Source organism: Leuciscus leuciscus (assembly GCF_965113295.1).
Source record: "Leuciscus leuciscus genome assembly, chromosome: 2".
NCBI classification, from domain to species: domain Eukaryota; kingdom Metazoa; phylum Chordata; class Actinopteri; order Cypriniformes; family Leuciscidae; genus Leuciscus; species Leuciscus leuciscus.
The window spans coordinates 13024883-13051732 of NC_138726.1; the positions used below are offsets into that span (position 1 = coordinate 13024883).

General features: G+C 40.3%; 1 protein-coding gene across 3 annotated transcripts in view; it reads left to right on the forward strand.

The window, feature by feature from the left end:
* The first annotated feature begins 2513 nt into the window (after positions 1–2513).
* Positions 2514–26850, forward strand: part of LOC309485682 (equilibrative nucleoside transporter 2) — a 40663-nt gene continuing 16326 nt past the window's right edge. The window contains exons 1-10 of one of the 3 annotated variants that reach the window (XM_082152614.1): positions 2514–2660; positions 12438–12492; positions 12945–13026; positions 13753–13898; positions 14503–14642; positions 21903–22037; positions 23317–23414; positions 23509–23584; positions 24346–24524; positions 24633–24735. In XM_082152614.1, the coding sequence (XP_082008740.1) occupies positions 12461–12492; positions 12945–13026; positions 13753–13898; positions 14503–14642; positions 21903–22037; positions 23317–23414; positions 23509–23584; positions 24346–24524; positions 24633–24735 (991 nt within the window). In that variant the 5' untranslated portion in view covers positions 2514–2660; positions 12438–12460. Of the gene's footprint in view, positions 2661–12051; positions 12144–12437; positions 12493–12944; positions 13027–13058; positions 13519–13720; positions 13899–14502; positions 14643–21902; positions 22038–23316; positions 23415–23508; positions 23585–24345; positions 24525–24632; positions 24736–26850 lie in introns of those variants that run through there. The other 2 variants (XM_082152615.1, XM_082152616.1) reach the window with 2 other exon arrangements.

The window sequence follows — 26850 nt, forward strand, 5'->3', positions numbered from 1 at the left end:
ACTTCACTAAACGAAAATATAGTAAAGTAAAAAGTACTTGACAAAACAATCAGTTAAAGGGTTTATGATTAAACCAAGAGAGGATCAACAACAGCAAAATTTTGAAGAGGTGAAATTGAAATATTACTCTAACCACGAGGAATTAATTACAACTTTTATGTATAATCCCAGTGGTATTCCATGAACAATTAGAAAGATAATAGAAATAAAACAGTGCACTGTACAGTATATTGAATGCCTCCATGATCTTGCTGTTCATTATCTGTCAGATTTGCTGCACCAATGCATACAGGTTCAGTCACTACTGTTAATAATAATGTGGCCCCTATTAATGTACTACAACCTAAAAAAAAAAAAAAAAAAATTGCAGTATTATATTATTATGTAAAACAGTATTATTAGGTACTGTCAAAATTTCACCTGTAGTAACTCAGTCTGGTCACTAGGAAAGCACTACAGCCTTTGGAACATGAAAAAATACTTTAGGTGAATTACAGTAATTTGTTCATAAACTTATTTGATAATTGTATGTACAGTAAGGGAGTTATAGTCAAAATTTCACCTGTAGTAAGTCAGTCTGGTCATTAGGAAAGTACTAGAACCTTTGGGATATATATAAAAAAACACTATAGGTGATTTACAGTTTATTTCATAAACATATGTAATAATATGCTCATTACATAAACATATTTGATAATTGTACAGTAAGGGAGGTATTGTAAAAATTTCACCTGTAGTAAGTCAGTGTGGTCACTAGGAAAGCACTACACCCTTTGGAACACGAAAAAATACTTAGGGTGAATTACAGTAATAAAAAAAAAAACATATTTGTCAACTGTACGTACAGTAAGGGACTTTTTGTCAAAATTTCACCTGTAGTAAGTCAGTCTGGTCTGTAGGAAAACACTACAGCCTTTGGAACACGAAAAAATTATTAGGGTGAATTACAGTATTTTAAAAAAAAACATATTTGTCAACTGTACGTACAGTAAGGGAGTTTTTGTCAAAATTTCACCTGTAGTAAGTCAGTGCTTTCACTAGAAAAGTACTACAGCCTTTGGGATATATATATATATATATATATATATATATATATATATATATATATATATATATATATAACACTATAGGTGATTTACAGTTTATTTCATAAACATATGTAATACACATATGTAATGATATGCTCAGTACATAAACATGTTTGATAATTGTACAGTAAGGGACTTTTTGTCAAAATTTCACCTGTAGTAAGTCAGTCTGGTCACTAGGAAAACACTACAGCCTTTGGAACACGAAAAAATTATTAGGGTGAATTACAGTATTTAAAAAAAAAAACATATTTGTCAACTGTACGTACAGTAAGGGAGTTTTTGTCAAAATTTCACCTGTAGTAAGTCAGTCTGGTCTGTAGGAAAGCACTACAGCCTTTGGAACATGAAAAAAATACTTAGGGTGAATTACAGTATTTTTTTTTAAAAACATATTTGTCAGCTGTAGGTACAGTAAGGGACTTCTTGTCAAAATTTCACCTGTAGTAAGTCAGTGCTTTCACCAGGAAAGTACTACAGCCTTTGGGATATATATATAAAACACTATAGGTGATTTACAGTTTATTTCATAAACATATGTAATACACATATGTAATAATATGCTCAGTACATAAACATGTTTGATAATTGTACAGTAAGGGACTTTTTGTCAAAATTTCACCTGTAGTAAGTCAGTCTGGTCACTAGGAAAGCACTACACCCTTTGGAACACGAAAAAATACTTAGGGTGAATTACAGTAATTAAAAAAAAACATATTTGTCAACTGTACGTACAGTAAGGGACTTTTTGTCAAAATTTCACCTGTAGTAAGTCAGTCTGGTCTGTAGGAAAACACTACAGCCTTTGGAACATGGAAAAATACTTAGGGTGAATTACAGTAATTTTTTCATAAACATATTTGTCAACTGTACATACAGTAAGGGAGTTTTTGTCAAAATTTCACCTGTAGTAAGTCAGTGTGGTCACTAGGAACATGCTACAACCTTCGGATAGTAAAAAATCCCTTTGGTGAATTAATGTAATTTTATTCAAAAAATATTTATGTACATTATGCACAGTGAGGCAGGTTTCCTAAATACAATCATTATAATGCACTTTTAATTGTTGCTAAAGTACAATCAATAGCATTAGAACACATAATGTGTGAGAGATTTGCTGGTACATCTGTACTTTGCAAAAATGTAGTTGTCTGTTTGCACACAATGGAAAAAAAATAGAACTTTTTAGACGGTCCCTATCTTCTTTACCACACACATTGAATGTTCAGTGAACAGTCGCAACTTTGTATGCCATTAAAACAATATTTGCCCATTTTGATCGATTGTGGAGAGTGTTGTAGTTCACCATCTTTGTCCTAAAGATCATGTAGCTGCTTTTATTTAGCAAAAATGTGCTTTATTGCGCTTGTTATTGAGACAGTTTTTAAGCAAAAAAGTGCGAATGTGCGAATATAAAACCAACTTTACGCTTTATGCTTCATCCATGTGTGACCATGTGCGACACGATCTAATTGAATGAATGTGAACTTCGCAGCGTTTGGTGCTGTTGATATTATGCGTTCGAAATGGGCAGATGAAATGAAAAAATAACCAAAAGCATCGTAAAAACAGGTAAGCAGATAAACGAAACGCGGACTTTCATTAAATGACCTTTCTTTCTCTGGCTAAAAATAACCAATGTGAACTCGTTTGATTGTGAAAGCGTTCATGATGAAAATGACTGCCTCACTCCCTCTTCTCTATGAGTGAATTGAATTTGCTCTTGTTTATTCTAGTAATTTATGACATCACGCATCAACTGGAGAGAACAGAGAAGCTTTTGTCTGACGTAGGTGTCCGCCACACACACTGCTGTTAGAACAGCTGTCACACACGATAACGTTACGAAAGTATACCTCAGTTGGTCTGTAATCATCCGGATTTCAGCAATACATTTCACCGTATTTGGTGTAGGCCTAACTAACAATTATGTAGGACGAGATTCGTTGCGTCTAATTTTATTTAATTTTTTTTTTTTTTAATTGCAAAGAAGAATTTAATTTTCTCTCATTAAAACAGAGGTGTTCGTCTTTTCCAGCTGTAGTGTTCTTGCTTAAAATGCTTCATTGTTTGAGCGCCTTTGAAATCAAATAACCATTCAACAAAGAAAAGTTTAAGAAGCATTTTGTTGTTGTTGAGACTTTTGATAAATGGCAATAATTTCAAAATGGTAAAATATTGGCCAGGCCGATATTACTAGTCAGTATGTGCATATCTGATTGACTATGCAAGCAGCTTATTTAACTATGACTGAAGGTGCCTTGAAAGAAACAGTTGAAGCAAAAATAAATAAAAGGACTTTCAATGAAGAAGTGGTGTGAATAGATACAGGAAATCAAAAGCTCAGCATTTAATCACTGTCTTTTCTGAAGAAGGGGTGGACAGGTTGCCGATGGAGAGATGTTTGTTAAATTTATTTGGAGGTTTGCTGTAGACCGAGAGATTTGTTTATGCTGGAATAAAGAATCAGACATGATATAAATGGGTCAGTGCCAAATAAGAGTCTCCATAATAAAGAAAAGGATGAATCTTTCAAATACACAAAAAGATGACTGCACTTTGAAATGTGTTGCTACTATCTTTAAAATCCTCGTCAAGCATGGATATTTTTAAAAAGGACTTGAAGACTTATTTATTTTATCAAGCTTTTGATTATGTCTGAGAACTGTGAGTGATTGGTTGTATGATTTTCTTGGTGTCATGTTTTGACGTTATTTTATGTTTCTATGTATTTTAGAGTTATTTACTACTTATGGACAGCATTTTGGTCCATTCTAATGGTTTTGAAAGTGCTTTATAAATAAGAGTTGAGTTGAATCACGATTAGGGCTGTCACTAAAGAGTATTTTGGTAATCGAGTAATCCGATGGATTATTTTGACGATAAATCAAGTAATTGGATTATTTTTGTGGTAATAAAAATAGACCTAAGTAAACAATAACCATTAAAATTACTTAAAATATATAGGCCTGGGTATAATAATGAGGCAATAATAATAATAATTGCTTCAAATAAAGCATGAAAAGCAAGTAATCATATGGCTTTATTGAACCACACTGTAAAAAATACATGTACACAATATAAACATAATCACCTTACGTACACATTACCAACTGCATGGCCTTATTGATCGTTGTTGTTACACATACAGCATGATCAAATACTTGTTTAATATTGGCCAGACAATCCCCATTTGGGGGATTTGTTCTCTTGACATCCGGCAACCAAGCAGGAAAGATAGTGGAGGCTTGTTACCAATGCAAGATAATGGAAATGTCAAACGTGAAAACGTTTTCAGGACAAATCATCAGTGGGGAAAATATCACTACGATTATTTTTAATTAAAAGTTAGGCTAAAAGATTAAAATATGATTAATTGTGCAACCCCATCCTAGGCCTCTGTTTATGTCATGAAAAACATTGCAGAAAATGTGATGGTTTTTATTTTTCTAGTTTTTAACTAGATTTTTATTCACTCTTGTATTAAACATTGAGAGGGTGCAGATAGGCTATAGATGATAACATTTTCTTTCGATTTTTCTGCAACATTTGCTGTATCACACATGCTTCCCATGACCTTTTTTAACTCGGTCTCTGGTTTGCTGACAACTTTTAAATCCAGTGAGACTACTGAAACTCTTACAGATGTTTTGAATGGAAATAGACCAGTCACTAAAGGGTTAATTAGTTTGCGTTCTTGGCATAATCTGCCATCTAAATTCCCATCGTCACCTCCCTCATGTTACCCTCTGAGTGAGTGTTATGGTTTGGATAAACTATTTGTGAATCATTACTTTGTCTCTTGTGAAGATAATTTGTGAGCTGCTGTGCTGTTGGGAATAAACTGTCTGGCTTTAACAGTGATTCTTTGTTTCCATGCATTACAAGGTTAAATGGAAAAGAAAACCCTCCAGGGTACGTTTTCCTGTTATGTATTCAAACTCCTCCTTTTGAAAAAAGTAGCCTACACTCTAGCATACTTTTTAAAAGAGAACTTATTACAAAAATAATATACTTATAAAATGTATAGCCTACTTAAGTGCAAACTGAATGTAATGTTTTCTGACACTGCATATTAATTGCAATTAATGAAAATATATTTTAGTTTCAATTAATATTAAATGCATTTAGCTGATCGAGCTAAACTTTAGATGGTCTTGCTGAACTTGAAGCTAAAATAATCTGTAATGTAATTATTGAATCTTCTGTCAAGTATTTAAATGTTTGTACTTTGTAAACACATTTGTAATAATGAAGCTGTAATTTAGTACATTTAAAATATTTCAATTAATTGGATCTGTAATCAAATCCTCTTATATTTTAACCTTTTTTAAAATACAAGACAACTTTTTAAGATCAAATCCATTCTTCAATCCTTTAATTTTAAAAGTACCTGCTCAGTGCTTTTCAGAGTTGTAGAGTTGTCTTTTTTTCATTCAGACATGCTAGGTGTGCTCTTTTTGGGTTAGAGTTGTTGTGAGAGATGGTACTTTATTTTATTTTTTACTATTAAACTGATCTAGGAGTTAAAAGGGTGTATCATAATCCATCATTTGTGTGATCTGTCTCATGAAGGGTTTGGCAGGAAATGAGTCATGTTCACGTGATTGAAGCAGATGGTGATCCGAAGTGTCGGGTGGCACTCTGTTGTTTCCAGTTTAGACCACAGCAGACAGCACCAAAACCAGTTACTGTAATAGAGCTGAGTCACTCACTTCATTTGCACGTTTATATGTAGAAAAATGCTGTGTAACAGGTTTTGTCATTAGCTACGTTTACATGGACACCTTATGTTTCAATCGGAATGAAATCAATCCGATTGATGAACCCGAACACGGTGTTTACATGAACGATAAAATAAAGTAATCGGGTTGATGTGCACGTTCATGTCACAAGCTTAAAATAGGAAATGATTTTTTGACATGCGCACACTGCACAAATATACAGAGTTTCCCGCTGTTCGCGCATAACTATTCTGCTACATTGGTTCTTTATTTGTTTTAAACAGCAGACTTAATATGTATCCGTCTCTGGCCATGATTTGGAGAATGAGCATATTCTCCTGGTGGGACGTTGTCTTACTCCACTTTACAGTGAAAGGAGAAGTTTATAATGATGGGACACTCATTTATATGACACTTTATTCAACAGGAATAACAGCTCTTTCCGCCCGTCATACGTCATTACGCTATTTCAACGTCATTGCACATGCGCAGTCCTTTCAATTTCGGTTTTCAATCTGATCAAGTGTTTACATGTTCTCTCGATTGGATTACAAAAGGAATAAACCACCCCTTTCAATCCGATCGAAATACCGATTGGATCGAGCTCAATCGGATCGATTAACGTGTTTACATGAAGGTTTTTCAGTCCGATTGAGCCGTCAATCTGATTATAAGGGTCCATGTAAACGCAGCTATTGTGAAATGTATAATCTGCTGTAAAATCTCAATTTGTTCAAAAGTCAGTAGAATGTTGATGACAGTAAAAACAAAAGTTTGATTTTACCTACAAAACGTTCTAATGTAAAGAGATTGTTGAAGTAAATTAAAGGTAAAGAATGGGTTAAATGAAAATTCCTTTTTTCTTTACTCAAAGCCATTCTTAAAACCATCCTTTAGCATACTTATTAAAGGTGTGGTATAATGCCCTTTTCACAAGATGTAAAATAAGTCTTTGATGTCCCCTTTGAGTATGTATGTGAAGTTTTTTACCACAGATACCCCACAGATAGTTTTATATAGCATGTTAAAGTTGTCCATTTTTGAGGGTGAGCAAAAACGCACCGTTTTGTGTCTGTTCCTTTAAATGCAAATGAGCTGCTGCTCCCAGCATAGAGGGCGGAGCTTCAAGAGCTTGCACTCACACAGACATGCACTGAAAATTTCAAAAACCTTTAGCCTTTTATTTTCAGACAATGATGAACTCAATTCTGAATTCTGAATGGTTAGTTGATGTATTATGTTGCTTATGTGTAGTTATCTTCTAGTCATTGATTAGCATATTCTGTCTTGATAATCTATAAATCGTGTTCCGGGGTCAGAGTTTATGTAAATTGTAGGGTTGGTGATGTCACCAGAGCCGGCGGCAGAAACAAATCAATGGACGGGCATTCAATATTCTTGGGGGCGCCAGTTTCACGGCGATTTCAATATCCTAACTACAATTAGCCTATTGCCCACTCATATTTCGGCTACTGAAGATATCATGTTACAGTTATAGCCTTGGTCTGCATTGTTCCGTGAACACAGCATGCTATAAGCCAACTTCCTATAATAACAGCCTAATAGTCACAAATCTCAAGTTAAGTATTAAATCAACCATGCATAATCAACTACGACACACTCACACACATATAGCATATCAGTGTCAAATGCATAATTTACACCACGGCTGGTGCAACTTAAGAAGAGTAATAAAAACAACTGGCCTACTCACGTTCTTAATACAGCTGAAGTCGACGTTTTTGGGAGTGGAATCTCCTCATGAGTTTCTCTTTCCATTCGTTTCTGAATCTCCTGGTAAGGTCCTTCTCGAAGGCAAGTTGGATGAGATGGGCTTTCCGTTTGTGAAGCATGCTCCGCCGGTGTTCAGAATAAATGTTTTTGAGTGTGGAAAATGAATTTTCACACATAGCTGTTGATGCGCCCAGTGTCACAGCATTTGTCATGGCAGTAAGCACACTGGGCATTGCTTGCAGGGCACCGCTGAATTTGGTTAACATGTTGCTTAGTGTCCATTTTCCATCATCCGGAGGAAGTTCACTTTCACGGAGTTTGTTGTAAAGGAACTGGCGGCCCACGATATACTCTGATTCAACAAGTTCAGTGCCTGTTAGCTCTAGTAGAGGTTTTACCCTAACTGTATCCATAAAGTTCTCTCTGTCGGCCTCCGGGTCCAAGGCAGCCAGCGCACCAATGAGATGGCTATTACGCTCACCAAAACGCGCACATAGATCTCCGTGCACTGCATCCACAACACTATAAAACAACCTCTCCAGTTCAAATTTTTCATTTGTTTTGTTTTGTCCAACACTTTCCTCCACTACAAAATCCCGTAGATTCTGGTTCAAGACACGCTTTCTCTTACTTGGTCCAGTTGTTGTTGTCGCGTCGTCATTGGCGGCTGGTACAGATGTGTTCCATAACGCACAAAATGCTGTCTCATTGCGAAGTTGTCCAATGCATTCCGGCGCACTGTTAACGAGTGTTACAGCAGTATACAAGTCCATGTTCTCAGCTTGTAGCATGCGGTTTTGGGGCTCTAACAGGGCTAAAACTCACCGGATCAGGTTAGCTGAACTTGAAGCTCAGCTACGTAACTGCGCGAAGGAGACCCACGGCCTCGATGCGCACATCTCTGCCCCAAGGGCCCTTGAACTCTCCACTTCAGTGAGTACTGTTAAAATATCATCAAAATTGTCAATGATGATAGATGCTGTCGCCAAATGACCTGTCCACCACTGATCCAACAGGCGTTTTAAAGTTTGGCCTTTGTAGTGAATTGATATTGTGGGTTTTCTAAAGAATTTGTAGAGCAGATTGCAGATATGGAAAACTTCCTCAACTGCATTCTCGACTGACATGGCATGAACAATAACCAAATGAAGCTGGTGATTAAAGCAGTGCACGTATGGGATATTACGGCCAAGTTTATCCTTGTAGTTTTTGCACTCCTCCATTTTTCCCTGACATAAGGGAAGCACCATCATAAACCTGGCTTAATATCTTGTCAGTGATGAGTCAGATTTTTTTCAACTCATCAGTTATTGTTGTAGTTAGAGTATCCGCATCCCTCTTTTCGGCTGTAGCCATGACTAATAAGCGTTCACATGCTGTGTAATTTTCATCAACGTAACGCACAACTATTGAAATGTTTTCTTGACCTGTAGGGTCGCGGGTTCCGTCCACTTTGATGGTGTACCAAAGTCCCCGATCTCTCTGACAATTTCTTCTGTCAGTATGGCGCTCATCATTTCGATGACCTCGTTTTGCACATCATGGCTTGTGTATGTTGCGTTTCGAGGGATGAATTTGGTTATTTCAGCCAGATGATGATCTTTTCTCAAAGTATACTCAAATAATGAGAGAAAAACTCCAGTGTTTGCATTTTCGTCTGTCATATTGGCAAAACTTTCATCGTCTCCTCTGAATGCCATTTGGTTTACAGCTAAAAACTCAATCATGTCAATAATAGCCGATATATAATATCTATTACGTGCCAGCTGGTCTGCGTGGACAAGAGTGCTGATCTCTGTACCTGTCTGTCTGCGTCTTTTGGATTCTTTCCACATAGATTCACACCTCAAGTGTTCTTTAGAGGAACCATGCTTGTTCAATCCCTTACTAGTCTCAGTTGCATGTTTCCAATCAGTGAATCCTTTCATGGTGAATGTTGTGTCTGAGGAACTGAATTTGCGACATGGGAAACAAAAGGCTGCATCTGCTTTCAACGAGTATTCAAGCCAATCCCTATTTTTGTACCAACTGCAGCTAAAAGAATTCTTTTTCAGTCCATACAGTTTCACAGGATATTTGTCCAAAATCACCTGCTGGGGTTCATCAGTGCCAAGGTCACACATTGAGTCTGTTAATAATTCCACTGGCCTGCTTGGTCCCACCGTGACGACATGCTCACCAGACTGGCTAGCGCCAGAAAAAACATAGCTTGGATCATGACTGGTGCTGCTAGCCAAGGCTCCACCACCTTCTGTCGTTGTAGCAGGTGTTTCAGGCGCCACAGGTGTTAGTTTCTTCCCTCCAGAAGCTGACGATTTGAAAAACCTTCGTATATCCATATTTTCAATTTCCACTTTCACGATTAATTTAACCTAGCTAGCTAGCTTAGGCAAAACCGATCGCATATCGCTTCGCTATAACTTTACCGAGATGCTGCTGTTAGAGCGGGTCAGCGGGAAAACCCTTTTTTGTAAACAACCAGTCAAACTTCCGGGTGTTTTTTTTAATAAGATTATGAGTCAAACATTACACTTAAATACACACATCAATAAATATATAAATACTACACGTAAATTATTATAATTTTTTTAATTATGGCACAGGAGCTCTGTAGGCGGGCCCGGCCCCCTAAGGCCCGCCCATAGCGCCGGGTATGGATGTCACTAACCCGGGAGGAATGTTGTGTAGTCCCAACCAGCCGTTTGTTGTAGTCCTTAAAAAACGATTTATTTTAAAGCAAATATCTCCCTTTGCTTTGAACTTTGAGCGTTGTAGTTAGAAATAAAGTAAGGTCTAACTATAGTATTCAGGCATAGAAATATAATTATTAGGCATGCATGTTAAAAAACACTATTGTGTTCCCTGTAGAAATATATTGATTAATCTTTGTTAATGTTTTATTTTATTGTTTGATTAGCATTAATGACATAGACAGCAGCAGGTATTTATAGGCTGCTGTCACTTTAAGACTTAATGCATGGGTCTAATATTAGGTGTGGGGTAAAAAATCGATTCTTAGATGCATCGCGATACGGATGTGGACGATTCTGAATCGAATCACAAATGTCAAAAAACGATTTTTTAAGTGTTAATTGATAACATAATGTTATCACTCTCTGCATTAAAATCTAGCGTAACTTTGGCTTCTATGAAGTTGAAGGGAAAAAGGACCTGGACAAGAGCCATGCACTTTATGCAAGTAGGGCTCCAGACTGCGACCAAATGGGCGACAAGAGGTCGCACTGATGCGACCACCACGTTGTGCAATTGATAAGAGCTGCAACTTCTGTTACTTACGATACGAGAAACATGAAACGAAAGTTACGAAACCACGCAATTCGTTTGAGCTTCCGCGCAGCGCGAGCTCAGAAGAGGTTTACTCGTGTGCCGATCTCAATCACACGACACTGTTATTACACAGCGCTGGAAGATCCAGTGAGAAAGCGTTTGAATTCGGAGCAGAATTCTGTTATAAACCACATGTTAGATCAAACAGCGCTGACGTGGAAACCAGGACAACCTTAAAAAGCTTCCACCCGACTCGGAAAAGGCGAATTACAAACTCTATCGCAACATTTATTGCCAAATCAATTCCATTTGTTTAATTAATAAGATATATTGGAAGTAAATTCATTATGGATCATATGGATCTAGAGATTCTCACCCCTATCCAATATACTGATACACATCTGATTTCTTTCTCAACTGTTTACGTTCACTTAAGACATAACCGACTGAGTTTACGAGAATACTTGCTGAGACTGGTATTTGACATAATTTTGTGCATGTGTCCGGTCAAGCGCAAGGGCGTCGAAAGAGGAATCAGTTTGGCGTTTGCTCGCTATCTGAATATATTTTAAAAATAAGAATATATTTTGAAGGATGTTGGTAACCAAACAGTTTTGATCCCCATTGACTTTTTTATACTATGGAAGTCAATGGGGACCACAACTGTTTGGTTACCAACATCCTTTAAAATATAATCTTTTGTGTTCATCAGAAGACCGAAACTCACACTACAGGTTTAGAAAAACTTGAGGGAGAGTAAATTATGACATAATTATCTTTTCTTTTTCTTTTTTCTTTCTTTTTTTTGGTGAACTGTCCTTTTAAGTGGCCTTTTATTTCTTTAATATTATTATCTTCAAGTACAGTTATAAAAAAATATATAAAAATGCTTATGCACATTTATTCAATACAATTATGTGCACTTCTTTTTTGCAAGGGTTATTACCACACATTATCTCTTTTATAGCTTCTTTACGTCACCTCTAATCATAATCTCTTTTTTGTCAATATATTGTCATTTGTCATTCACATTGCTAATAGCAACATAAACCTCCTCTAACAACACAATGGTTTAGTTATGTGCCATGGGAGTGTAAACGTGACGTGAATGTTCCTCCTCCTCTCTCTTCCCCAACCTGACACGGCATGTCTGTTCACGTGGAGTCATGTTTAGTTTAAACTATTTTGTTTATATTGTTTATATAACTATACTGTAGCTAATGCAGTCATGTAAAAACATCTTTCTTTTGGACTGAGTATTTTGTGGATGGACTGCTGTTTTCAGATTCAGTATGTGGTGTAAATGAAGGTAAAGAATGTGCATGAATATTTTACTCATTCTTTTCTACGCCATTATTAAACACACTTGCGCAGTAGCTTTGATGATGGCTAGAATCAGTTTTTTTTTTATACAAACGTATGGATTGTTTTAGCGTAACGGAAGGATGTTGTGACTATATAAAGAACCAGCACTGCGGGAATCATTCAGACCGCTGTGTATTGAATGAAATCGCTGTTGCAGCTGAGCAAACAACATGCCATTTGTAATGGAATGTAAAGCTTGAATTGCATTTTCATGATTTTATTTTGTTTTTTTGAACAGCTGCCAACTATACATTGGACAAAATGAACAAAAGAGAGGACACCCCTAAAGACCGGTAGGTTTCTTTTGGATTTTATTTAATTTAAAAATGTTCGCCTTCAACACACCAGATTCTCTCAAACTAAAGGACTTTTTTAATCTGAGAACCTCAATGATATATGATTTAGAAAAAAAGCACAGGGATTCAGTTTAATTGTACTGAAAGCAATCAAGTGAGTCAACAGAATGGACAGATACAGTCTCTAATCAAACTAACAGCTTTCCACAATTACCTGGGGTCATATTGTTATAAGTGGACAAATAAGTCATTTCTAATTTTTTCCCTCTTGATATTAAAACTGGTAATTAATTCAGCTTGAGATAATTTGCATTAAAAAAATGTTTTTGTGAAGGTAGGGTTGCCATGGGCCGTTCAAGTTTTTTACATGTTTCTCAAATTCTTTTTAATTGAGGAAAATGAATGTATTGCAAATAGACATTTACTGTCATGTTGTCTCTTCTGTCTAGCGGCTGCCTGGTCGCGGTCATATTCTTCATTCTTGGCCTGGGAACACTGTTGCCATGGAACTTCTTTATGACGGCATCTATGGTAATGGAATGTGGAAAACAGCATCGAACAGGAGTTTTTCACATCTTTAAGCCAGATCTGCTGGAACAACACAGTTGTTTGCATTTTAATGGACTCTTCATTAGTCTGAGAGAAATCCCCCCCCTCGGATATTGGAACTTTTTTCGATCTGAATTCCCCAACGAGTGTAATTAGTTTGCTAGTTGGCTAACAGCCAGGATTTAACCTATTAGCCTGATCACTGCTCCAGAGTTTTCTCCTATATTCCTGCAATCACTAATTGTGATGTTATTACTGTGTTGTGGTTAATCTATATATTATATAAAAGAATAGAATATAATTAATTTTCAGATTTACCAGATTACTGTGTGCTCTGTTGGTTTCAGTGTTTACTTTTTAAGTTTTTTTTTAATCTTTATTCTCTTTCAAAGGATTCATTCTCATTTTGTGTAAAATACATGTAAATTTCATTGCAGAAATGCATGTTTATTATGTTTAGATGATAAATATTGTGTATCTCTCTCTCTCTCTCTCTCTCTCTCTCTCTCTCTCTCTCTCTCTCTCTCTCTCTCTATATATATATATATATATATATATATATATATATAGTTATCTTAGTTTGTGCCATAAAAAAAAATCCATATTGGTCGACCACTTAATCTGACGGGTCATAGTGTTACATTTGTTTATTTCAGTTTTGAAAGTGATTGTTTAGTGTCTCTAAAATCTTTGATTTGATTTTTACAGTATTTCAACAACAGACTCAATACGTCTGAATGGAGGAACGGAACAATAACAACTAGGACGGAGTATTATTTCAATAACTGGATGACTCTGCTTTCCCAGCTGCCTTTGCTGCTGTTCACTTTTCTCAACTCTTTTCTCTATCAGCGGTAAGAGTTTATTTTTTGAATTTTGTTAGATGTTTTTTTTAATTAGATCCACTAACAACTAGTAAAATAGTTATTATAATAAACAAATGGCTTCTACATAATGTTTAAAGGGATAGTTCACCCAAAAATGAAAATTCTGTCATCATTTACTCACTCACCCTCAAGTTGTTCCAAACCTGTATGACTTTCTTTCTTCTCCTGAACACAAAAGAAGATATTTTGAAGAAAGTCGGTAACCAAACGACTGATGGACCCCATTGACTTCCATAGTAGGAAAAAAAAAATACTATGGAAGTCAATGGGGACCAGCAACTGTTTATTTACCAACCTTCTTTAAACTATCTTCTTTTGTGTTCAGGAGAAGAAAGAAAGTAATACAGGTTTGGAACAACTTGAGGGTGAGTAAATGATGACAGAATTTTCATTTTTGGGTGAACTATCCCTTTAAGGACACATTGTAATTAAAACGTATTACACAAATTCTTCTGCTAGAATATATAGTCGCTGTAATGTTGTTGTTAAAATACAACAAACAAAGTGTGTAGTTTAATATGCCAAACATTTACTGAAACCAGTAATATATAGCAGATCATTTGTGTTTCAGGATCTCAGAGAGGATGAGGATAGCAGGCAGTTTAGTCTTCATCCTCATCTTCTTCATCCTCACTGCTGCCCTGGTGAAGGTCCCAATGGAGGAGGACAGGTTCTTCTCCATCACCATGGCAACTATCTGGTTTATCAATTGTTAGTGATTTTGAAACCTCATATCACCATCACTTAGGCGATATATATTTCTACTAATAAATGCTGATATGCATTGCATAAAGATGTCTGTTTCAAATAAACTCTGTTCTATTCATCAAAGAATCCTGAAAAAAAATCCATCATGGTCTCCACAAAAATATAAAGCAGCACAACTGTGTTCAACATTGATAATAATACATTTTCCTTGAGCAGCAAAGCAGCATATTAAAATGTTTCTGAAGGATCATGTGACACTGAAGACTGAAGGAATGATGCTGAAAATTCAGCTTTTCATCAGAGGAATAAATTACATTTTAAAATGTATTACAATAGAAAACAGTTATTTTAAATTAATATTTAAGTTTTAAATATTTTCAAATTTTAAATATGTAATTTCACAGTTTAACTCGAACTGAACTTTGTAGCTGACAAACACCCTTTTACGGTACATAACGGTTTACATAACGATGATGTACTAAAAACGAAAAGTCTTTCTTTTGCTTTTTTGAATAGTTTTGCGTACGGACGACAACATTGTCAAAACGATCCCCGTTCACACAGATCTAGAAAAACTACTAAAATCTGCATGCCAGGCCAGTAGTTGGCGATGTCACTTTGTAAAGAAACACTACGTGTCTATAGACTGAATATGTAATACACACAGGCACATGACGTCACCGTTTTCACACATTCACATTTTTATATTTTACACAGTAATTATATAATTTTCAAGGTTCTCTTTCATCATCTCGTGTTCGAGATCCACCTATGGGAAGGGCATCCGTACCTGACCTCTGCAGAACCATCCAATTGCACCAAGTCTGGCTAGACAGACAGAAGCGCGCAGCCAATGCCAGGTGAGGCCACACCCCCTTACCTACGGGCATATAACAGCTGGGCGCGCTGCTATTCCTCAGTTGACATTCACTTCTCGCGATCTCTGCATCTCACAGCTCGGTTGATTTACACTGCTCACCTCGTGTCTTCAGGAGGACATATCGGCCAGATCAGCCTCCGCCGGACGTTACAGTTGTTTATTTTTCAACTGCTGCTGCTTTGCATTCGGAGCCGCCCACGCTCTCGCTATTTTCACCGTTTTTCCTCACGGCTGCCCGCCACGGATTTCTCCGATTTCTTCGCTGGTATGTCACTGTCTAAGCCTGCAGCCTCTCCAGGAGATAGCCTGTCACGGGCCTGCCCGGCCACGTGTGGTGCCCTTATCGCAGCTAAGGATCTTCACCAGCTTTGCGTGGTCTGTCTGGGTCCCAAGCACGCTCGGGAAGCCCTGGAGAACCCGAAGAATTGTAGTTTCTGCCTCATGCTGCCTAGGAAGCTGCTTAAACGCTGTTTTAATGTGGCAGTGACACAGTGCACCGGGCTCAGCCCTTCTGACTCGGACGGGGGACACGGTGATGACGACGCGCTACCGGGGGCCTCCCGGGGCGCAACGTCTCTCATCTGGGCTGACCAGCCCAATCCCGCCTTCCCCAAAGAGGACATCTTCGAGGACAACCTCGCTCTCGTCCACGAACCGCCCGGTTCTGGCGAAGAGGAGGATGCGGAGAATCCTCATTGCCCCCATTCTTGGGGTTTCAGAGGATGAGGAGGCCATCCTGCCCTCTGGTGTTCCCCAGGCTACCGCCCACGTGGCTCTGCCTCAAGCCATCCTCCTGGAAGTGTGTTAGCGAGCGGCCGCTTGTCTCAACATTGAATGGCCGGCACCACAGAGCGCTACCGACCAGGAGAGGGATATATATGATGGGAAAGTGCTGGGACCCCCTCCCGGCCCGAGGAAACAACTCTTCCCCATCCTCCCGGCGTGCGCTAAGCACATGAAAAATTATTGGAGCGATCCGCTCGACTTCAGACACGGTCTCACGGGACTCGAGGTTAAGGACATGGCAGCGCACGGTATGGGCGAACCTCCCGCCGTTGAGCCTTCCATCGCCAGGCACCTTAACCCCGCTCAGGGCGGGCTGCTCGCTCCCCCTAAGCTGGTCTTGCCCAACAAAATGGACCGTTATGCTGCCTCCGTTCACCAAGCAGCTTATAAGTCCTCGGCCGTGGCTGTCAGGGCCCTTAACGTTTCTTCGCTCCTCTCCGCCTACCAGGCGGAGATCCTCGAAGAATTAGGGCAACAATTGGAAAAGGGAAATCCTTCTGAGACCCTGTAGAAGGAGATCCTTACGGTGAACGACCTCGTCCTCCGTAACGCTCGGCAGGCTGTCCAAGCTTGTGGGCGCTCCATGGCGCTTTCCATGGTGGGAGAGCGCGCGCTCTGGCTGAACCTGTCGGGACTCCCTGACAGCGAGAAGCGGCGCATCGCGGGCGCGCCGGTGGAGCCCGGCCGGGCTCTCTTCGGCCCCGCCGTCGCACTGATGCAACAACGGTGTGACGATAAGAAGAAAGAGGATGAGACTTTAAAGCTTTGCCTTCCCAGGAAGGCGGTCCCACACCAGGCGTCCCCTGTGCGTTTGCCTAACCCACCGGCCACGGGACGACAGTTTCATCAGGGCAAGGAAAAGCCCCGCAACAAACCACCCCCACGGCAACATAACCCAGCACCCACAAACAAGCACTGGGGTAAGCCCGCTCCCGCCGCGGCCGGGAGACCTGCGAATCCCAACCCCACCGACTCGAAACGCAAGCGGCCTGCCTGATGTTCAGCCGATGGGGGCATCGAGTCCATGTTCACGGGCCGCGAGCCCTTCGGACTCCCCTCCTCTTCTAGGACCCCCGTCCAAAAGACCCAGGGGGTCCCGCGGATGGGTCAGCTCACCGCCTGTCGAGACTGCCCAGCTCGTGTGTTCAGGAAATGTGTGTTTTCCCCCCACGTTCAGGGGGCCTTTTGTGAGGGAAAGTTTAAGCACAGTGACACCACACTGCCCACACTCTGTTCCCCTCACTCTCTCAATAAAGGCTTCAGCCCCAGTGTTTGCCCAACACAAAACACACAAAACACAAAAAAATACGAATCGAATGAATTCGTTTCGGAGGGAAAACCTCTCTCCGCAGAGAGAACTCATCTCACTGCAGAGAGAGGGAATCCCTCCGAATCCCTGCATGTCGCCTCTAGTGTGCCCACTAGATGGCGCCATTGCATCACAAATAAACAAGTTGGTCTCACACAGCTCCGCTCTGGCCCGAGCGGGAGCTCTCGCGAGTCACGAAGCGGCTTGGCGAACCGTTTCAGCTCCCGAGTGGGTGATGCGTACAGTAATGCAGGGTTACAGATTGCAGTTCGCAGTAAAACCCCCGCATTTCAACGGCATTCTCTTTTCTCACACGGAAGAGAACGCCTCACACATTCTGAAAGAGGAAATTTCATCTCTCCTAAACAAGGGAGCGATTCAGGTGGTACCCCCCAAGCTGATGAACCAGGGCTTTTATTCCCGTTATTTTCTGGTCCCGAAAAAAGGCGGCTCTCTCCGCCCTATCTTGGACCTTCGAGTGTTGAACAAACATTTGAGGAAATACAATTTCAGAATGCTGACACAAGGCGCACTTGCCCGTGCCATAAAACAGAACGACTGGTTCACATCAGTCGATCTGAAAGATGCTTTCTTTCACATAAGCATCTATCCTCCGCACAGGAAGTTTCTTCGTTTCGCCTACCAGGGCATGTTACGAATTCACAGTTCTTCCGTTTGGACTCAGTTTGAGTCCCCGGTCTTTCTGTCTGTGCGCGGAGGCGGGCTTAGCACCTCTGAGAATATCAGGTCTGAGAATCCTGACTTACATAGACGATTGGCTCATCATAGCCGAATCAAAGGAGAAGGTGTTGCAGGACACCGGCCGTGTGCTCGGGAACATCACATCGCTCGGGTTCCAAGTGAATGTGAGCAAGAGCAATTTCACGCCCAGTCAGAATGTCATTTTCCTGGGCTTGGAGTTGAACTCGGTCTCCATGCGAGCGCGTCTCTCTCAAGGGTGCGTTCGCTCTCTGATGAACTGTCTGTCGCAGTTCAGAGAAGGGGCGAAAGTGCAATATCGCGCATGTCTCAAGGCTACAGGGTCTCATGGCTTCATCCACCCAAGTTGTGCCGTTGGGACTCCTGAGGATGAGGGCGTTCATGAAATGGGTTTTGTCACTACATTTCAGCCCGATTCGCGACCTTTGCCGCTCGGTAACAGTGACGCGCCTGCTCGGCAGCCTTGCGCCACTGGGAGAGCGAAGACTTTTACGCACGGGGAACCCCTCTGGGGGCGGTTACGATGCGGAAAGTTGTGACGACAGATGCGTCCTTAACAGGCTGGGGTGCCACCCAGGAGGGCAGAACGGTGAACGGTCTGTGGCCGAACAGACTACGTTCAGCGCACATAAACTATTTAGAGCTTTTAACCATTTGGAAAGCTCTGAATAATTTTCTGCCTCGCCTGCAGGAACATCACGTTCTAGTACGGTGCGACAATACCACGGCTGTGGCTTATATCAACCGTCAGGGCGGCATGCGCTCGTCGAAACTTCACGCTCTAGCTTACAAGCTTTTGGTGTGGAGCAGACGGGTTTTCCTGTCGTTACGCGCAACTCACGTTCCGGGCATTCTGAACAGAGGCGCGGATCTGCTATCAAGGGGAAACCCAATCTACGGGGATTGGCGTCTTCACCCGCAGATAGTGGAAATGCTATGGATGAGATTCGGACGGGCGAGCGTAGATCTATTCGCCTCGCGCGAAAACTACCATTGTCCTATGTTCTTCTCTCTAAGGGACATGGACGCGCCCCTCGGGGTAGACGCACTGGCCCACCCATGGCCCAGAGGGCTCCTGTATGCTTTTCCTCCCCTGTGCCTGATAATTCCCACATTGGCCAGGGTGAGAGAGCAGGGCCTGTCTCTCATTCTGATAGCACCCAGGTGGCCCAAAGCACCATGGCTGGCGGAGATAATTCCTCTGTTATACGCCGAGCCGTGGCGCCTTCCCGTTCGCACGGACCTATTGTCCCAAGCCAACGGGGAGATTTACCACCCCCACCCGGACAGGGTGGCTCTCTGGGCCTGGCCCGTGAGAGGACGAACCTGAACGCACTTGGGCTTTCGCCGCGTGTGGTCGCCACTATTCAGAATGCCAGGGCCGTCTCTACACGGTCCTTATATGGCTGTAAGTGGCAAGTGTTCGAAGGGTGGTGCGATGGGCGTGGTCTCACATCTTATCAGTGTGCAATTCCTGATATTTTGTGTTTCCTTCAAGACCTCATGGAAAAAGGGAGGTCTTTTTCCACCATTAAGGTCTACTTGGCTGCGATTTCAGCCTGTCATGTGGGTTTTGAGGGCTCTACTGTCGGGCAGCACCCTCTAATCCGCAGATTTATGAAGGGTGCACGCCGCTCTTTGCCAGTCATCAGGAGAACTGTTCCGGAGTGGGACCTCTCCATGGTGCTGGAAGCGCTGTCTCAACATCCTTTTGAGCCTCTGGGGAGTATTTCCCTTAAGCTGCTGTCCTTCAAGACAGCTTTGCTCTTGGCCTTGGCATCTGCTAAACGTGTCAGTGAGCTACATGCACTCTCGGTTCACCCCTCGTGCACTAAGTTCTCCCTCAGTGGAGATAAGGTTTCCCTTAAGCCTAACCCGGCCTTCATGCCGAAGTGCTTCCCTACGTTCACTTCGGAGGTGTTGGAGCTGTCCGCCTTTCACCCTCCACCTTTTACCTCTCTAGAGGATCAGAGGCTGAATGCTCTGTGTCCAGTCTGTGCTTTACAGGCATATATGACCAGGACCAGCGCTTTCCGGAAGAGCGACCAGCTCTTTGTTTCATGGCACAGAGGGAGTCCCATATCGAAGCAACGCCTCTCACATTGGGTTGTGGACGCTATAACTATGGCTTATGAAGCAAAGGGAGAGCAGCCCCCAAGGGGCATCAGAGCTCATTCCACAAGGGGCTTAGCCGCCTCTTGGGCTTTGTTTAGGGGAGTGTCACTGCAGGACATCTGCTCCGCTGCCAGTTGGGCTTCTCCTCATACCTTTGTGCGTTACTACCAGCTGGATGTCACCAGAACCTCAGTAGCACATGCGGTTTTAGGGGTGGGGCCTTCTTAGCTCTTCCCTGTAACCCTGTTGGGTAAAAGACCAATAAGAGTGAATGGGCCGGCTGGCCATGTTCATTCCTGTCACCAAACATTTACTTCCCTTCATGGGTATAGTTTATGTGCCTTGGTGGATTGGGGTTACTATCATGTATGTGTCTCATGCATGTTTCATGTCCTGCTTGTCCACAGCAGTTAGGTGTGGCGTCACCTTTGCAGGTTCATGATTAATGGACGTGTCAGGCACCGCCTCCCCGAGGTGACCGTCTTTCTCTGGCTTTCAGAACCTCACTGTGAGTGTATTGGGCAATCGGGGAGCTGTCCATGTCTCTCCCATAGGTGGATCTCGAACACGAGATGATGAAAGAGAACAATAGGTTACTATCGAAACCCCGGTTCTCTGAAACATCGAGTGGAGAGATCCACCAGCTTTGCCCCTCTTGCCGCACGAGAAGCGAATATACTTACTGAGGAATAGCAGCGCGCCCAGCTGTTATATGCCCGTAGGTAAGGGGGTGTGGCCTCACCTGGCATTGGCTGCGCGCTTCTGTCTGTCTAGCCAGACTTGGTGCAATTGGATGCTTCTGCAGAGGTCAGGTACGGATGCCCTTCCCATAGGTGGATCTCTCCACTCGATGTTTCAGAGAACCGGGGTTACGATAGTAACCTATTGTTTTAGTAGGCCCATACTTGTTTCTGTTTGCAATAGCCCTACTGTGCTGTAACATGGTGTGGTATAGCCATGCTGGATAATGCTGGTAAAATGACGTTACGCTCTTGTTCACTGATCCGCTCCCCGCTACACTCTGCTCACATGCTCTGAAAATAATAGCTTTGTAGGACTATACATTATTTAGATAATTGGTCAAAAAATAAATCTGTTAAATCTAATTGTTGCGTAGAACTGAATAAAGAATAAGCTTGATATTTAATATTAATATATTTTCTGTCTAATTTTAGTGTTACTTTCAATAAAAGTGTGGTTATTTTATTGGCTTTTTTTGTATCATTAAAATGATTGAATTTCATTTAAAATTTTCATTTTTCATTTGTACAATTACACACAAAAAACCTAGTGCATCTCTTTTGTAAAAAGTGCATCCAGAATTTTCGGTTTCGGGCCCAGAATTTTCATTTCGTTGCATCCCTATTTTTTGTGTGTGCATCACCCACTCTTGCTATAAAGATCAGTATTTTTTTGTGTGTTCTTGATTGTTCTTCTGTCTGTCTCTCGGCAGCGTTTGGGGCAGTGTTACAGGGAAGTCTGTTCGGTTTGGTGGGTTTGTTGCCGCAGAAGTACAGCGCCATCTTTATGAGCGGACAGGGACTCGCAGGGACATTTGCTGCTCTTGCAATGATCATCGCCATAGCAAGTGAGACGCATTGTTGTTTTCATATCATTGAGATACCATTATAATTTTATATAATATTTTGAATGTTTTCATTTTTGTTTCTGTTTTCATTTTCAATTTTTGGTTAATGTAAAAAAAAATAAAAAAAATAAAAAAAAATATATATATATATATATATATTTATATATATTATATATATATATATATTAGTATATAAAGTATATAAAGTGTGTGTATTGTTAGATTGGTGTATTTGGCCGAGCAGTGGTTTGGGTGGCTCGCCAATGTATTAGATTTCTCCAATACATACAATAAGTAAGCTTGACCAGAGTTCTTGTGGGGAGAAGAATTTACTGAAGGTTTGTAGTGTAGCAGTCCTTCAGCAGCGATGTTAGCATGTCGCCCTTCAACAATCTTAACCCAAAGTTCTGTTTTTGAGACAGAACTTTATACATGAAGACATAGCCTATGGGCTACAAACAATAGAAACCTGTTAGGACCTCCCACAGGAGATTGATCTAACTTGCTAATCCACTCTGAGCAATGCTGATTCTTTTTATTCATTCACACCAATCAGTTTCTATGGGTCATACATCTGAATGGGCCAATCATCTGTATGGGCCATTTGGCACATACCTTTGCAGACACAGACAGAGTGGATTACATCTGATACACAGTCACAATGTAAATGAATCTGATGACTGAAGATACAAAATCTATCAGTATGTATATAGTATATAAAGTATGTATAGTATTTATTCATTTATATTTCATTTTAGTTTATTTTAGTACATCAAGTTAAACTAAAGGAATTTTTTTTTTATACTATTTTATTTTTTCAAGTAACTGAAAGGTATTTTATGGTTTTATTTAATTATAATAACCCCAGTTAGACAATTGATTTCAACATTACAGTGCATTTGTGGGGACATTTTAAATAAAAAAAAGTCCCTCACAAGTACACCCAAAACTCACAATAATAAATTAAAAGAAGAATAAAATATAATGGAAGAAAATAATAGGAAAAAATATAATAGTAGGAAAAAAAAACAATATTCGCATAACACTTTATTTGACAGTGTTCCTGTCACACATCTTACATGTACTTACTATAGCAAATTATGCATAATTACAAGCAACTAATCATCTCTGGCAATGTCAGGTCAGCATTGCATTTCTTTCCTTTTTAGATTTAGCTTGTTTAACTCCACAGAGATTCACTGTTGCCAAATGAACATTCATACATTTCTATATAGATCTGTTCACTGGATGTGTGTGTGTGTGTGTGTGTGTGTAACAGGTGAAGCTGACAGTGAAACGGCAGCTCTGGGTTATTTCATCACTCCGTGTGTCGGGACCCTCATCACGCTCATCAGTTACATGCTGCTACCCAAACTGGTGAGTGAGTGTGTGTGTGTTTAGGTCCTATCAGATCTGTGCTGTTCTTTACTCAGCTTATTCTGAGACTGATCTCTGGAGTGTGTGTGTGCAGGCATTTGCTAGATTTTACCTGGACAGCAAAAGCAAGAACTACGAGCTGGAGCCGTTGAGCAAGCTGCTGCCTACAGGTGAAACTTGGTGTAAAAAGTTTTTGTGGAACATGCACATATTGGATTGCCATTTCACCATTATTAATAGATAAAAAGCAATATGCAGTATCTTTAAAATAATATTCATCCCAAGTGTTATTTCCCTTGGGGAAAAGAAATGCACTTTAGCATGCTTAAAAGTGTGAACCGAATGTAATGTTTTCAGGCACTTTATAGCATGTTAATTGCAATTAAATGAAAATGTATTATACCTGTATTTTAAATTGATATGAAATGCAATGAGCTGAACTTCAGAGCACTTTTACTGACCCACTTCAGTAGGACGTAAGGACATCTTTATATGTAATTTCATAATTCTATTTTCTTTGAAATAGTGTTCTGCTGAATGTACTGACAAGTATTAAACTAAAATGTCATATGTTCATTTTCGTAGTTATACTAAATGAAGAATATATCTAAAATCGCATGTGCTTAAGGATGTTATTCAACACATCAAAATAAGTGTACTACTTTAAAGCACAGCAAAAATAATTAAAACAATGATTTACAGTGCACTTTAAAATAAAACTTTTAATTTGACATTACACTGCACTTTTTAAAATTGTACTAAAATTGAAAGTCACAAAATACATATATTCTTAAGTACACTTAAGGTGCCTTTTATTTCATTAATATTATATTATTAATGACATTCACTAAAAATGCACGTTCAATACAATTAAGTGCACATCTTTTTCACAAGGGAATATTTTTTATTGAAATGAATTCTGTTCCTCCAGAAACTGTGGAAGGCTGTGAGACGACGAGCGATCCGTCTAATGGCTCTGTGGTCAACGGGAATCCTAACAAAGCTGCCAACTGTGTGAGTGAAGAGGAGGGTTGCAAACAAGCCTTCGTCCCGCTGCAGACAGAAAACACATCCACCCAGAAGAGCTCTGTCCTGCAGGTCTTCAAAAAGGTGACGTTTTATTTCACCAATCAAAGTATCAGAACGTCTCGCAGCTTGTGGTCTTTTTTGAATCTTTAACAGTGGCTTATTGTCATCATCATCTCTCTCTGTCTCTAGATTTGGGTTATGGCTTTCTGTGTGACGTTTGTGTTCACAGTAACACTGTCAGTTTTTCCAGCTGTAACCGTGGATGTGAAAACTGTCTATGGAGGAAACTGGGGTATGGAATACATTCACTCGCTCGCACTCACACACACAAACACATGTTGTGTTTTCATGTTTTATGGAGACTTTCCATAGACAATGTTTTTTTATACTGTACAAACTTTATAATCGATCCCCTTACACTAACACTACCCGTAAACCTACCCATCACAGACAAATTTCTGCACTTTTACATTTAAAAAAAAACTTAATTTAGTCTGATTTACAAGCTGTTTTCCTCATGGGTACCAAAACATGTCCTCATAACGTAGGGTTTACCTGGAACACACACAAACACAAACTGTAAAGTTAGATGTCTGTAAAGTTGCTGAGGTAGAGATTTCTGACTCTGTTCATGAGGGAAAAAAACTCGCAGCCTTTAAAGGTATATATTGTAACTGAAATCCACTGACAGATGCAAATTGATTATAAACACTTACAGTAAATGTTTTTTTTTTATGTTTTCTTGCTCAGGGTTCCCTTGAGTCCTTGAAATCCTTGAACGTTTGTGAATCTGAAATCTTTTTTCAAGGCCCTGCAAAGTTTGAAAATAAACAGGATACAGGTCCTTGAAAGTGCTTGAATTTATTTTGAGAGGTTTTCAAAAAAAAAAAAAAAATCCATATTCCCTCTGGTCCACTAATGTTATTTCGCCAACACTTCGTGGCCTATGCATTCTAGCTTGCTTGATTTACGTTAGTTATGCTCATTTGCGCGTTGCGTTAAAGGGATACTTCACCTCTGGAAAGATGAATGTGTATTTAAAATGGGCCATTTATGTAGAAAAAAATGTGAAATTATTTTTGAATTTGGAGCTTCCTAGACTGAGAAAAGGCAGAAAATGTATTTTTGGCTTATGTGGATGAAAGACAACAACTCCCATAATGCACTTGCTTCGCTGCCCTAGGAGGCCACTCCCAAGCCACGCCTACCGGTAAGAGAGCGCAGCAGTTAAACAACAAGGATTAGCTACTAGTGAGTCTCCCCGGGATTTCGAGATCGCCCAAAATGTCCGGGATTCGGCTTTTGCGTTCGACAGTCGCCATTCATTATGTTTACTGTGGCGAGCAGGACGAGACTGACGGCCACGGGAGAACGATGAGAGGCCGGTGGCGTGCTTACCGATGAGCAGGTCGCGCTGCAGTCAAAGACGCACCGGTCTCGTATCTCTCACGGAGGAGCGGGAATTTTCTTAGCAATGTTAAAACGCACATCAACCGATCACTTGTTTAGCGTTCATGTAAACACTACATTCAGATTCACCAATCGGAATGAATTCAGTTAGATTGAAACAAAGGTGTGCATGTAAACAATGAATGGCGACTGCAGAAAGCAAAATCTGAATCCCGGACATTTTGGACGATCTCGACGGCCGGACATGTCTGGGAAAAAGAGGATGGTAACCCCTACTACTCAGCTTTCTCCTACTACTCAGCTTTCTCCACAGAACAAGAGCCTGTTAGCTTATGGCGCTTTTCCAAAGGAAGACGGCTGATACTATGTGTACATTTTACGTCACTTGCCACCGCAAACATCCAATAGGAAAATTCAACTGCAGTAGCCACCGTTCAACCTTAAGAGGGCAGCACTCAGACGTTTTTACACCATATATTGTAAAATTAAAACACTTTATACCCAAATGTCAGGTGTCACACTCTCCAACCTTGCTGATAGCTCATAAGCTATTTAAAAGATGATTTGGAGATCTCCACACAATCTTGGAGACAAAAAGAAAAAACATTTCCATCTCGTATCCCTGGTGATGACAGCATGTGATTTCAAAAGTTTAGAATTAGATTCATTGTTTTTATTGAATCTAGAAAATTAGCTTTAAACGAAATGGAGTGCCCAATATTTCTAGCCACAATTTCTCTAGACGCCTAGGCCATAAGGCATTTCCTTTTCCAGAGAATTCTGCATAGTCAATCTATTTATGCTTTTACCACTAGTTGGTTAATGTCATAACCCTCACTGCCAAATCCAGCCCCAGTTTTAACTGGTTGGTAAGTCAAGCTCACACTTCTGCTATTGAACTTCCTGCAGTAGGGCTGGACTGGTACCTATTGAAAGCAGATTCAGAATGTTAGTTTAAAAGAGGATATGAAGAATTGCTGTGAAACCAGTGAATAAT